This window comes from Dendrobates tinctorius, unplaced genomic scaffold (assembly GCF_039654945.1).
Source record: "Dendrobates tinctorius isolate UK_male_01 unplaced genomic scaffold, ASM3965494v1 ptg000345l, whole genome shotgun sequence".
Classification (NCBI taxonomy): domain Eukaryota; kingdom Metazoa; phylum Chordata; class Amphibia; order Anura; family Dendrobatidae; genus Dendrobates; species Dendrobates tinctorius.
This window is the reverse complement of record NW_027362011.1, coordinates 643,579-657,170: the sequence shown is the minus strand read 5'-3', so window position 1 is coordinate 657,170 and position 13,592 is coordinate 643,579. Positions and strand designations below refer to the sequence as shown.

The window sequence follows — 13,592 nt, the reverse complement described above, 5'->3', positions numbered from 1 at the left end:
TTGAGAGAAAAAAAAATTCCCCCTACGGCCTCAGAGATATAGAGGAAAAAATATACACCCTTTTTTTTTTTTTTAACAATTCTTTCCTGCTATTGAGTACTCTAGGATCTGCGGTATGGCGGGTGATTCTGCTATGATTGAGTCACCGTAGGAGGCAGACACAAAAATAGAAGCTACGTCCAGAAAACCAGAGAAGTTGGCAACTATCAGATTGCAGACCCCTGAACCTATCAACACAACTAGCAGTAGCCATGGGGGGTTCCTACGATGCCCTAGACCCCTCAATCACAGCCGGAGAGATAAATAGCCTAAAGACAGAAAAGGAAATCTAAACTGCCCCAGAGCAGACCCCAAAGTAAAAGGCAGCCCCCAACATATAATGACGGTGAAGCAAGATGAAAAAACACTCACACAGATAGAATGATAGGCTGAGCAAACGATGGGGCCCAAGCTAACTAAACAGAACAGGAAAGGAAGGTTGCTGTCTGCAATCTGCCAAAACCCTATCAAAGACATAAGCCAACAAGCTGATATGGAAAAAGACCCTGAAGCAGCTAGGCTTCAAAAACTAAATCAGCACTCAGGTATTTTCAGAAGACAGAGCTAAAGGAATTCAGCACACCCCAGCAGGGAATGGCAGAAATCCAGAAAAACAAAGCAAAACAAAGTCAAAGCACAAATGCAAAAAGCCGAGCAGAAAACTTAGCTTTAGAAGAGCAGGAATTCAGACTGGTCTCCAAGGATCCCACAGAGAAATCACCCGCAGGGCAGAAGGGTGTCAGCAGCCTTATATCCAGTCAGTAATTCCACTCAGCCAGTCATCATCATCAGACTCAGGTGTTTGATAATCAGGCTCACTACCTTTCTTTACCAGAAGAGGGAGTTCCTCGGGCCTCAGTAGTGAAGGGGAAAATGAACTCACAACAGTCCTCCGAGTATTTTGGCGTGCTCGGAGATTTATTTTTTGTCATCTCAGCTGCATGATTTGTGACTTATAGACAGGCTGAATACATGTGGGAATTCTAAACTAACGAAAATCTCCGAGCATGCCAAAATACTCGGAGGACACCCGAGCATGCTCAGGAAAACCCAAGCAACGAGTATACTCGCTCATTAATAATTGTCTCTGCGAATTATTCCAGCTAGATCTGCATTCCAATAGTTAAATGGCGCTCCTTCCCTTCTGAACACTGCCATGTGCCCAGACAGTAGTGTACAACCGTATATAGGGTATAGTGTGAAGCTGGAAAATAATTTGTAAGATCCATTTGTTTTCTATTATCCTTTGTGAATAATTTACCACCACATAAAGTGTACGGAGCAGAGTCGCATATGTACGAGGTGTACGGCGCGGAGCCATGTGTGTACGAGGTGTATGGAGCAGAGCCGCACGTGTACGAGGTGTACTGAGCAGAGCCGCACATGAGGTGTGCGGAGTGGAGCCATATGTGCATGGAGCGGAGCCGCGTGAATTCAGGGTGTACGGAGGGGAGCCGCATGTGTAGGAGGTGTATGGAGTGGAGCCGTGTTTGTACGAGGTGTACGGAATGGAGCCCTGTGTGTACAAAGTGTACAGAGCTGAGCTGTGTGTTTATGGAGCAGAGCCGCGTGTGTACGAGGTGTATGGAGCAGAACCGCGTGTGTACGAAGTATATGGAGCAAAGACGCATGTGTACAAGGTTTACGGCGTGAAGCCATATGAGTAGAAGGTTTACAGAGCGTGGCCGCGTGTGTACAAGGTGTACGGAGCAGAGCTGCATGTGTACGAGGTTTACCGAGTGGAGCCGTGTGTGCAAGGTGTATGCAGCGGAACCGTGTGTGTACGAGGTATACAAAGCAGAACTGTGTGTATGAGGTGTCCCGGATCCAGTGGGACAGTCGCGATTTTGATAGTCGGCCCCGGCCGGGAGCTTACTTTTCCCCGTGGACACAGGAGTACACGGCGGAGCCCCAAAGAGAACTTTAAAATTCACACGTGACATTCCACCGGAAGCGATGTGCTAGAAGCTGACTGGAAATGAGGTAATTTCGGGAGGAGACTGTGACGGAACCATGGAGGCACTTCAGGGAATGCTTCAGATCCACCACCATGTCCCCCTCCGATAGCATGGACAGCGGGATCACCTTGGACTCAGGGAAACCGGCCATGTGAGTGGATCATGATATGTCCTGCACCGGGAGGCTCAGGTGGGCATTACAATGGGAGCCAGGCTGCTATAGTATCTTTATAGAATCTTTCTTTCTCTGTTTCTTTCTTTCTCTTTAATCTTTCTTTCTTTCTCTGTTCTTTCTTTCCCCTCTTCCTTTCTCTCTCTCTGTTCTTTCTTTCCCCTCTTTTTTTTTCTCTCTAATCTTTCTCTCTGTTCTTTCTTTCTTTTCTTTCTTTCTTTCTTTCTTTCTTTCTTTCTTTCTTTCTCTCTGTTCTTTCTTTCCCCTCTTCCTTTCTCTCTCTCTGTTCTTTCTTTTGCTATGTTCTTTCTCTCTCTGTTCTTTCTTTCCCCTCTTTCTCTCTCTCTAATCTTTCTTTCACTCTCTGTTCTTCCTTTCTCTCTCTCTGTTCTTTCCTATCTTTCTCTTTCTGTTCTTTCTTTCTCTCTGTTCTTTCTCTCTCTGTTCTCTTTCTTTTTCTTTCCCTCTGTTCTTTCTGTACCATCTTTCTTTCTTTCCCATCTCTCTCTGTTCTTTCTTTCTTTCCCCTCTTTCTTTCTCTGTTCTTTATTTCTTTCCTCTCTCTCCATTTTCTTTTCTCTCTCTCTGGTCTTTCTTGTCCTCAGTACCAGCTACTGTGCCCTCAGTACCAGTCTGTGTGATCAGCAGTGCCAAATGGGTGTGTTTTGGGCATGGACATGGGTGTGGCTAGTTGTGAAATGGGTGTGGTTGGGGCGTGGCCTAAAATTTGCTGCAAGCCTTTGTCCCTCTTTCCCGTCTTCAAAAGTTGGGAGGTATGGTATAAGAGCAGGCCTCAAGGGGATCCTTGCCTAGTTTGGGTATGACTTTAATTTGTTTCTTTAGATCTTTCTGGTATGACCCTCGTTAAGTGAATGGTGTTGTAATAATTTGTTAGCAGAGGGGAGATATGCTCCCTGAGGGCCCTATAAAACTCCCCACTAAATCCGTCTGGACCTGGTGCTTTCCCATTTTGAAGATGACTTATGCTTTGTTTCACCTCTCTTGTTTTTCTGCATTAATTACATCTTGTTCTTGTGTTAGCTCTGAAAGAGTGACTTGTTGGAGGAATTCTTCTGGTAAATTAGTATGGGAGGGTTTATATAATTCTTTGTAAAAGTTTTGTAGTGTTTCATTGATTTTTCTGGGGTCGGAGGTTACAGTTCCCTGGCCATCTCTTAATCTATCAATTGGATTCACCTGCAGACGCCCTTTTGCCAGCAATTTTCACGCTTTTTTCCTTTCATGAACTGGGGGTGTTTGGTTGCCTCTAGTTCATCATGAGATTTATTAGATCCCACTTTCTAGTTCCGGTTTGGAACTTGCAGCTCTCTGGCACCCCCCTTAACCTCAGTTCAGTCAGAGAACTACACCTAGGATAAGTAGTTGCCAGAAGGGCCGCCTTGCTGTGCACTGGCTATTGGGTACCCTGCAGTGAGGGTGCTATAACTATTCCCAGTCTCAGGCAGGAAATCCACTTATGAATCTCCGTCCATCACTGCCAGAGTCTCCCCAAAGCCCAGAACACTTTGCTGCCACCAGCTCCTGATTTTATGGTTAATAATGGGTCAGGAGCCAACCCAATCAGTAGCACTGACTTAGTCGGAGGTAGTGGCAATAATTTATTAGATAAAGGAAAACAAAGCTAGTAAATATTATAGCTTTTACTCCAAAAAGAAATAGGCAGTGTTTACAAAAGAATAAAGATATTACAAATGAGACAATTACAATATATACAGACAATTATAAAACAAAAGGGATTAAAGTGAAAACTTACATATTTCAGTTACTGACAAGCCATGTGGAGTGTGGGAGGGGAGACGTCCCAATGCATTAGGTCAGGTTGCACAGCCTCTGGCAGCTGACTTCCCAGGCAAAGACCCTGTCCTAAGTGAGCTTCAATATATTTATGCCCTCTGTCCATGACATCTCTGAGGTAGCGGAGCTATGGAATGTACTCCCCTTTTCCAAAGTTACTAAGAACTTACTAAAATCTCATAACCGTCATAACTTGGGCTGCTAGGCTCGTAGGATGACAGCAAGACTATCAGTTTTCCGAGTATGAGATTGGCGTTAATTTGAGCCCAAACATGAAGTAGTTGTATGACCCGGATCAGGAGAAATCCATTTCTTGGATTCTGCTGATCCCGGGGCATAGAAAACTCACTGGTGTGTAGTTCTACTGATGCACATTCCAAAAATGTAACTTTCACCACTATATCACTTAATCGGTGCCATTATATTTTAAGTTGAATGACACTGTCCAGAGACAAAGAAACAAGTGCTTCCGGGTAAACCGGATTTAGCTGGTCATAGAGCTATTCTTTGTGTGGCTGGCACACACTAGGGTCTCGCGTTACAGCTGTATACAGGGGAGAGTGAGGGAGGAGGAATTCTAGCAGGGAGAAAGAGGGGCTTGCAGACATGTGCCTGCAGGGCTTTGTGTGTGTCCTCTATGCAAACCTAATGGGGGCAGGGAAGCGTCTGTGTGCTGAGCTGGGATGTCATTTACAAAACCAAGAAGATGTAGCAGAGCTATGTGTGCGTGGCTAGCACAATAAAGAAAAAATAGATCATATTTCCTCAGTTCCCATATCTCAGCAATTCAACCTCCTGCCTAGAGTGGAACAGATGCTCCCTACTATCAATACACGCTTCAAACTCTTGTTTGGCCAGCTTCCATTGTCCCCAGTTTTGAGTTGTAGGGCTCTGCAAGAACTCTGTATACAGATTTCTAAGCTTTACACTAAAATCTGAGTATTTTTCCGCTATTCTTTTTCTTTAGTGAGGCCACAAACATCATAATTTTGCCTCTTAGCACCCTTTTTGCCATATTTGATCCTTGTTATCCCACTGAAATTCTTCCCTCCAGCCCCGTAATTAATTTGTCATTAAATCCCTCATCTTTTGTAAGTTAAGCTGGAAATTTAAATATGTAATGTGTTCCTTTTATCTGGTTATCCACCAATTCCATATCCTCCGGAGCATGGTCAGATATGACCAGGTCATGGATCTCCATTGACTTCATTCTCTTTAATAGTCTCTCCGAGATCAACAGATAGTCTATCTTTGACCAGGATTGGTGGGCTTGAGAGAAGTAGGTAAACTCTCTATCCTCTGGATGTAACCAACACCAAACATCTCTCAATCCAGTTTGTTCAAGGAAGGAGGGGAGAACAGTCTCTCTATTTGGAGGGATCAGACTCTGGCTTTTTCTGTCCTCCTCCTCATTGTGAACAGTATTCATGTCTTCCCCAGGAATTATCAAAGGGGAGTTGTCCAAGACAATTTTCCTCTCCAGGTAATTAAAGAAGACTTTGAACCATTAGGACCATATACATTGTAGATTGAATAGATTTCTCCTCCATGCTCTATGGTCATAGAATCATAGAGTTGGAAGGGACCTCCTGGGCCATCTGGTCCAACCCCCTGCTCAAAGCAGGGGGTTGGACCCAAACCCATCTCCCCTGATCATCACACTCCTGGGACAGCAGATTAAATGCAAAATTACGATGGAATAGTATCACTTCCCCTGCGTGTCTACCTTGAGCTGCCGAGCCCACTACTTTCCCCACCCACAACTTGCTGAGCCTAAAAAAATCCCCACTAGCGTTTATACGATGCAGCGCTTGGCGCCACTAAGCCCCGCCCCTTCTGGTATCGCCGCCTACTATCGCACATGCACGCATGCGATCGGCGCACCCTATCTTTAGCATAGGGTGCGCAGATCGTGTGCTGGCCGTGCGCTAGTAGGATTTCAGCATGCGCTGCGCACTCTTGAAAGTGTGCCGAGCACGCCAAAATGCAACATGGTGCGTTCGGCGCACACCGGCGCACCTTCAAAAGTGCGCAGCGCACGCTAAAATCCTACTAGCGCACGGTCAGCGCACGATCTGCACACCCTATGCTAAAGATAGGGTACGCCGATCGCATGCGTGCATGTGCGATAGTAGGTGGCGATACCGGATGGGGCGGACAGGGAGCCGGCAGGGTGCGGGGCTTAGCGGCGCCGAGCGCTGCATCATGTAAACGCTAGTGTGAAACTAGCCTTAGATGGGTTTCTTGAAGCAATACAATATCTGGTGAGATATTCAGATGCCTCAGTATACCACTAATAGCGTTGTGGACTTTGCTTTTTTCTGAGGAAGTAAGAACCACCAAAAATAAGGGGGTCTGAATACTTTCTGTACCCACTGCATAAATAGAGGGAAGTCTCCACAGGTTAATAGAATCTATGGTATATATGTACATCAAACACATGAGATCACTTATACACAGACACACTGTTCACTATAATTATATACAATATACTGTATATATTATAATTATAGTGAACAGTGTGTCTGTGTATAAGTGATCTCATGTGTTTGATGTACATATATATACGGTGGATTCTATTAACCTGTGGAGACTTTCCTCTATTTATGCAGTGGGTACAGAAAGTATTCAGACCCCTTTAAATTTTTCACTCTTTCTTTCATTGCAGCTATTTGGTAAATTCAAAAAAGTGCATTTTTTCTCATTAATGTTCACGCTGCACCCCATCTTGATTGAAAAAAACAGAAATGTAGAAATTTTTGCAAATTTATTAGCCCCTTAACCTCCAAGGGTGTTTTGCACGTTCATGACCGGGCCAATTTTATACAATTCTGACCACTGTCCATTTATGAGGTAATAACTCTGGAACGCTTCCATGGATCCCCGTGATTCTGACATTGTTTTCTCGTGACATATTGTACTTCATGTTAGTGGTAAAATTTATTTAATATAACTTGCGTTTATTTGTGAAAAAAACGGAAATTTGGCCAAAATTTTGAAAATTTCGCAATTTTCCAACTTTGAATTTTCATGCCCTTAAACCACAGCGATACGGCACACAAAATACTTAATAAGTAAAATTTCCCATATGTTTACTTTACATCAGCACAATTTTGGAACCAAAATTTTTTTAGGAAGTTATAAGGGTTAAAAGTTGACCAGTGATTTCTCATTTTTACAACACTATTTTTTTTTAGGGACAACATCACATTTGAAGTCACTTTGAGGGGTCTATATGATAGAAAATACCCAAAAGTGACACCATTCTAAAAAACTGCACCCCTCAAGGTGCTCAAAACCACATTCAAGAAGTTTATTAACCCTTCAGGTGCTTCACAGGAATTTTTTGAATGTTTTTTGAAAAATGAACATTTAACTTTTTTTTACAAAAAAATTAATTCAGGTCCAATTTTTTTATTTTACCAAGGGTAACAGGAGAAATTAGACCCCAAAAGTTATTGTACAATTTGTCCTGAGTACGCTGATACCCCATATGTGGGGGGAGCCACTATTTCGGTGCATGGCAGAGCACAGAAGGGAAGGAGCGCAATTTGACTTTTTCAACGCAAAATAGGCTGAAATTGAGATCGGACGCCATGTTGCATTTGGAGAGCCCCTGATGTACCTAAACAGTGGAAACCCCCCACAAGTGACCCAATTTTGGAAACTAGACCCCCAAGGAACTTATCTAGATGTGTGGAGAGAACTTTGAATTTCCAAGTGCTTCAGAAGTTTACAGCCGTAAAATTAAAAAATCATATTTTTTCCACAAAAATGATCTTTTCACCCCCCAATTTTTATATTAACAGGACCCCAAAAGTTATTGTGCAATTTGTCCTGAGTACGCTGATACCCCATATGTGGGGGCAAACCACTGTTTGGGGCGCATGGCAGAGCTCGGAAGGTAAGGAGTGCCGTTTGACTTTTTCAACACAGAATTGGCTGGACGCCATGTCGCACTTGGAGAGCCCCTGATGTGCCTGAACAGTGAACCCCCACAAATAAAACCATTTTGGAAACTAGACCCCCCATGGAACTTATCTAGATGTGTGGTGAGTACTTTGAACCCCCAAAAGCTTCACAGAAGTTTATAACGTACAGCCGTAAAATTAAAAAATCATATTTTTCAACAAAAATGTGCAAATTGCCTCTTCAGAGAAAAAGAGGACTTGAACTCTATAGCGCCACCTGTTGGTAGTAGCAATCCTGCAAGTCACAATCAAAACGAGTCTTGTAATATGACTTAGGATAAAATGATCTTTTCACCCCCAATTTTTATTTTCCCAAGGGTAACAAGACCCCAAAATTTATTGTGCTATTGTCCTGAGTACGCTGATGTCACGATCCCGCCGCTGACACCATTAAGTCACGGACAGAGGGATGCGATGCACTGCCAACACACGATCACAGGCACAGTGGGGCTTATCTTAGTTATCCCACCGCTGTCACCATGTGATAAAAAAACAGCAAGCTAGGCTTGCCCTAACAATTTATCACATGGGGGTTATTTTGGTTGTCCCAACACTGCCCACAATACTTCACAAAACTTTTCAGTTCCACTTTGGAACTCGCAGCTCTCTGGCGCCCCTTACCCTCAGGTCAGCAAGGGAACTACACCTGGGATAATTTGTCACTGGCCGGCTGCTTCAATGAGGTCTGGCCACCCAGCATGCTGCAGTGAGGGAATTATAAAATGCTCTGGCCGCAGCCACCCAATAGCTTATAAAACCCCTTCCGTCACTCTCAGCTGTACCCAGGGCCCAGATCACACCTTGCTGCCACCAGCTCCAAAGCTTCTCTGATTAAGTTATAAACTTAATAGAGGGGTTTGAAGCCAACCCAATTCAGTAGCAATTATCTTAAAGGCACGTGTTCGTTTTTAGAGCATGAAGACAGACTAATAAAGTTATCATTTATTCCCCAAAAGGGGGCAGTGATTACACAGATAAAAAAAGTTATAAATTTGAGACATTAGGTATGTATAATACAAATATAAATGGGATTAACATTGGGATCAACACTTACAGTTGCTTAATGGTCTTTAGGCTAACCATGTGGGGAGAGGCATAGCCACAAATCTCCCTGCATCTGGGGTCCTTTCAGCACGGGCTCTGCAGTTCGAATGCCTGATTTTTGGGAGGGAATACCTTATAGCTTTGAATTTGTGACATCATAAAAGAGGCGGTCTAGGGATGTTCTAGCTATAACTTTTATTTTTTTGCTAATGACACTGTATGGCAGCTCATTTTTTGCAGGACAAGATGACGTTTTCAGTGTTTATTTATATCCATCTTTTTGATCGCATGTTATTCCACTTTTTGCTTGGCGGTATGATGATAAAGCATTCTTAGCCTTGTTTTTTTAATGGGTTCAATAAAGGGGTTAATTAGTGGGAGTTTTATAGAGCGGGTCGTTACGGACGTGGCGATACTAAATATGTGTACTTTTTTTATTTACATAAAGAAATGAATTTATTGAGGAATATTTTTTTCTTTATTTAGGAATTTTTAAAAAATTATTTTTACACATGTTAATTTTTTTTTTTACTTTTTCACTTTTTCCCAGGGTATAACATTACTATATAGTGTCAGAGTGTACGAGGCTTCTGACAAGCCACCTCCCTGCAGGACCCCGCAGCCATCTTGGACCCAGGGACCTGTAGGGAGGAGGCCCAAGGAACAATGTGATCACATTGCATTGGTCTGAGGGTCTCATGGAAGCACGCAAGGAACCCCTTCCCTGCGCGATGCTTCCCTATGTCACAGGAACACTGCGATCATGTTTGATCGCAGTGTGCCAGGGGTTAATATGACGGGAGCAGTCCATGACTGCTCCTGGCACATAGTGCCAGTTGTGATAATCAGTTGACACTCGGCTGCGATCAACCGCATTTTCTCTGTGAACGTGGCTGATCGCGTATGATGTACTATTCTGTCCATGGGAATGATCATTTCCGGTGACTACCTCTTGAAGCTCGCCAAGATTGTGCAAAGCAGTCATCGAAGCAAAAGATGACTACTTTGAAGAACCTAGAATATAAGACATATTTTCAGTTGTTTCACACTTTTTTGTTAATTATATAATTCCACATGTGTTAATTCAAAGTTTCGATGCCTTCAGAGTGAATCCACAATTTTCATAGTCATGAAAATAAAGAAAACTCTTTGAATGAGGTGTGTCCAAACTTGGTCTGTACTGTACATCACCTCACTCTATACATTGAACTTTGGGGTACATGTTTTTTCTATTAGTCACCTATTGATTAACCTTAAGGGGGTGAATTATGGGTATAGTTTTATATTTGGAACTAATAAAGTTTAGTTTTATCCTTTTAGCAGCAAACATGAGGAATGACAAGAGACAACCCATTTAAGAAGATTCTATTTTGGTTAAAACTATTCCAACATTATGAACATAAAAGACTTCTCCCCTATGTGACATCTCTGATGTTTATTAACAGTTGATTTCCAAGTAAAATATTTCCCACATTAAGAAAATGAAAATGGCTTCTCCTCTGTGTGACTGCTCTGATGTCTAACGAGAATTGCTTTCCGGTTAAAACATTTCCCACATTCTGAACAGGTAAAAAGGCTTCTCCCTGTGTGCGTTCTTTGATGGCAATCAAGATCTATTTTCCATTTAAAACATTTCCTACATTCTGAACATGGATATGGCTTCTCTGCTGTGTGAATTCTCTCATGTGTATCAAGACTTGAATTCTGAGTAAAACATTTCCCACATTCTGAACATGAAAAAAGCTTCTCTCCTATGTGAGTTCTCTGGTGATCAACCAAATTTGACTTCTGGTTAAAACATTTCCCACAATCTGAACAGGAAAAAGGCTTCTCCCCCGTGTGAGTTCTATGCTGAGTAACAAAATGTGATTTATCTGCAAAACATTTCCCACATTCTAAACATGAAAAAGGCTTCTCTCCTGTGAGTTCTTTGGTGCTTAACAAGATCCCCTTTCTGGTTAACACATTTCCCACATTCTGAAGAGGAAAAAGGCTTCTCCCCTGTGTGAGTTCTATGGTGATTAACCAAATCTGATTTCTGGTTAAAACATTTCCCACATTCTGAAGAGGAAAAAGGCTTCTCCCCTGTGTGAGTTGTATGGTAAGTAACAAAATGTGATTTATCTGCAAAACATTTCCCACAGTCTGAATAGGAAAAAGGCTTCTCCCCTGTGTGCATTCTCTGGTAACAAAATAAGATTTCTTGTTAAAAAATTTCCCACAATCTATGATGTTTATTAACAGTTGATTTCCAAGTAAAATATTTCCCACATTAAGAAAATGAAAATGGCTTCTCGTCTGTGTGATGTCTCTGATGTCTAACAAGAATCGCTTTCCGGTTAAAACATTTCCCACATTCTGAACAGGAAAAAAGGCTTCTCTCCTGTGTGCGATCTTTGATGGCGATCAAGATCTATTTTCCATTTAAAACATTTCCCACATTCTGAACATGAATATGGCTTCTCTGCTGTGTGAATTCTCTTATGTGTAACAAGACTTGAAATCTGAGTAAAACATTTCCCACATTCTGAACATCAAAAAGGTTTTTCTCCTGTGTGAGTTCTTTGGTGCTTAGCAAGAACCCCTTTCTGGTTAAAACATTTCCCACATTCTGAACAGGAAAAAGGCTTCTCCCCTGTGTGAGTTCTATGGTGAGTAACAAAATGTGATTTATCTGCAAAACATTTCCCACATTCTGAACAGGAAAAAGGCTTCTCCCCTGTGTGAATTCTCTGGTGTTTAACTAAATTTGATTTCCGGTTAAAACATTTCCCACAATCTGAACAGGAAAAAGGCTTCTCCCCTGTGTGAGTTCTCTGGTGTTTAACAAAATATGATTTCTGCTTAAAACATTTCCCACAATCTGAACAGGAAAAAGGCTTCTCCCCAGTGTGAATTCTATGGTGATCAACCAAATCTGATTTCTGGTTAAAACATTTCCCACATTCTGAACAGGAAAAAGGCTTCTCCCCTGTGTGAGTTCTCTGGTGTTTAACAAAATGTGATTTCTGGTTAAAACATTTCCCACAATATGAACAGGAAAAAGGCTTCTCCCCTGTGTGAGTTCTCTGGTGTCTAACCAAACTTGATTTCTGGTTAAAACATTTCCCACATTCTGAACAGGAAAAAGGCTTCTCCCCTGTGTGAGTTCTCTGGTGTTTAACAAAATATGATTTCTGCTTAAAACATTTCCCACAATCTGAACAGGAAAAAGGCTTCTCCCCTGTGTGAGTTCTCTGGTGTTTAACCAAATTTGATTTCTGGTTAAAACATTTCCCACATTCTGAACAGGAAAAAGGCTTCTCCCCTGTGTGAGTTCTATGATGATTAACCAAATCTGATTTCTGGTTAAAACATTTCCCACATTCTGAACAGGAAAAAGGCTTCTCCCCTGTGTGAGTTCTATGGTGAGTGGCAAAATGTAATTTATCTGCAAAACATCTCCCACATTCTGAACAGGAAAAAGGCTTCTCCCCTGTGTGCATTCTCTGGTGTGTAACAAAATGAGATTTGTTGTTAAAAGATTTCCCGCAATCTGAACAAGAAAATGAATTTTTTGCTTTAGGAGCAGTTTGTTTTTTAATGCCTCTTTTGTGACTTTGAGTTTCCTTAGTAGTCAGTAATGAATCAGAAGATGGGACCTGTTTCATAGGATCAGATGACAGATCTTTGCTGTGAATGGATGATGGTATATCTGGAGTAATAGCAATCACTTCAGTTGTATCTTGTAGGATCTCAAGATCATCAGATTTAAAAATTAAAGATGTCAGCTGTTCTTTTGAACTCCTGTTACAGTCATCTGCCAAGACAAAGAACAATTTTCTTTCATGAAATATCATTGAGTTTTATATTTTTGAACATTTCTACTTAAAGAAGTTGCCCACTACTGTAATTTTTTTTCATAAATCTTGTTATTATGTGCCACTAAAAACATCCACTGTGTTTATTTTAGCAATATTACCTTTTATGATGCTCTAGTAGCACATTTTCAGTGCTGGCTCCAGGTCTCATGGGCTTAATCGACAACTTCCTTTCTCCCAACTTACTGTGCTCTAATACTACAAGTTCCATGATGCATTGCACTGGCCTGTAAGCCAGCACCTAGCACACCCACTCCAAAACACACCCAAACCCCTCCCTCCTCTATCTTCAATCTGAAGCATCTTATTGTAAGGGTCTGTGCACACATTGTGGATTCTACTGTGGATCCGCAGCAGATTCTCCTGCGTTGTACAGTACCATTATAGTCAATGTAAAACAAAAACCGCTGTGCACATGGTGCAGAAAATCCGCAGCATAAACGCTGAGGGTTCATTTCTGCAGCATGTCAATTCTTTGTGCGGATTCCGCAGCGTTTTACACCTGCTCCATTATAAGAATCCGCAGGTGAAAGCCGCACAAAATCCACTATAAATCCGCAGGTGAAACGCCGGTCATTTTACCTGCGGATATAACAAAATCCACACAGAAAAATCCACAGCACAATCCGCCACGCGTTCACATAAAACACACTGCAAGCATCATGAGCGCACACACACAGGAGCGTGCACAGACACAGACGTTCTTAATAATAAGTCCCCGTGTACACACCGT

The 13,592-nt window shown here is 42.1% G+C and overlaps 2 protein-coding genes and 1 pseudogene across 2 annotated transcripts in view; 1 reads left to right on the top strand and 2 right to left on the bottom strand.

The window, feature by feature from the left end:
* The window catches only part of LOC141074984 (uncharacterized), a 177,234-nt gene extending 164,394 nt beyond the window's left edge, over positions 1 to 12,840 (bottom strand). Inside the window, 1 exon segment of the mRNA XM_073562311.1 lies at positions 11,377 to 12,840. Coding sequence (XP_073418412.1) covers positions 11,377 to 12,838 — 1,462 coding nt within the window. The 5' untranslated portion in view covers positions 12,839 to 12,840.
* The window catches only part of LOC141074981 (oocyte zinc finger protein XlCOF8.4-like), a 287,451-nt gene that overhangs the window by 215,089 nt on the left and 58,770 nt on the right, over positions 1 to 13,592 (top strand). The gene's annotated exons all lie outside the window — the stretch shown is intronic.
* On the bottom strand, positions 10,350 to 11,379 carry LOC141074983 (uncharacterized; annotated as a pseudogene).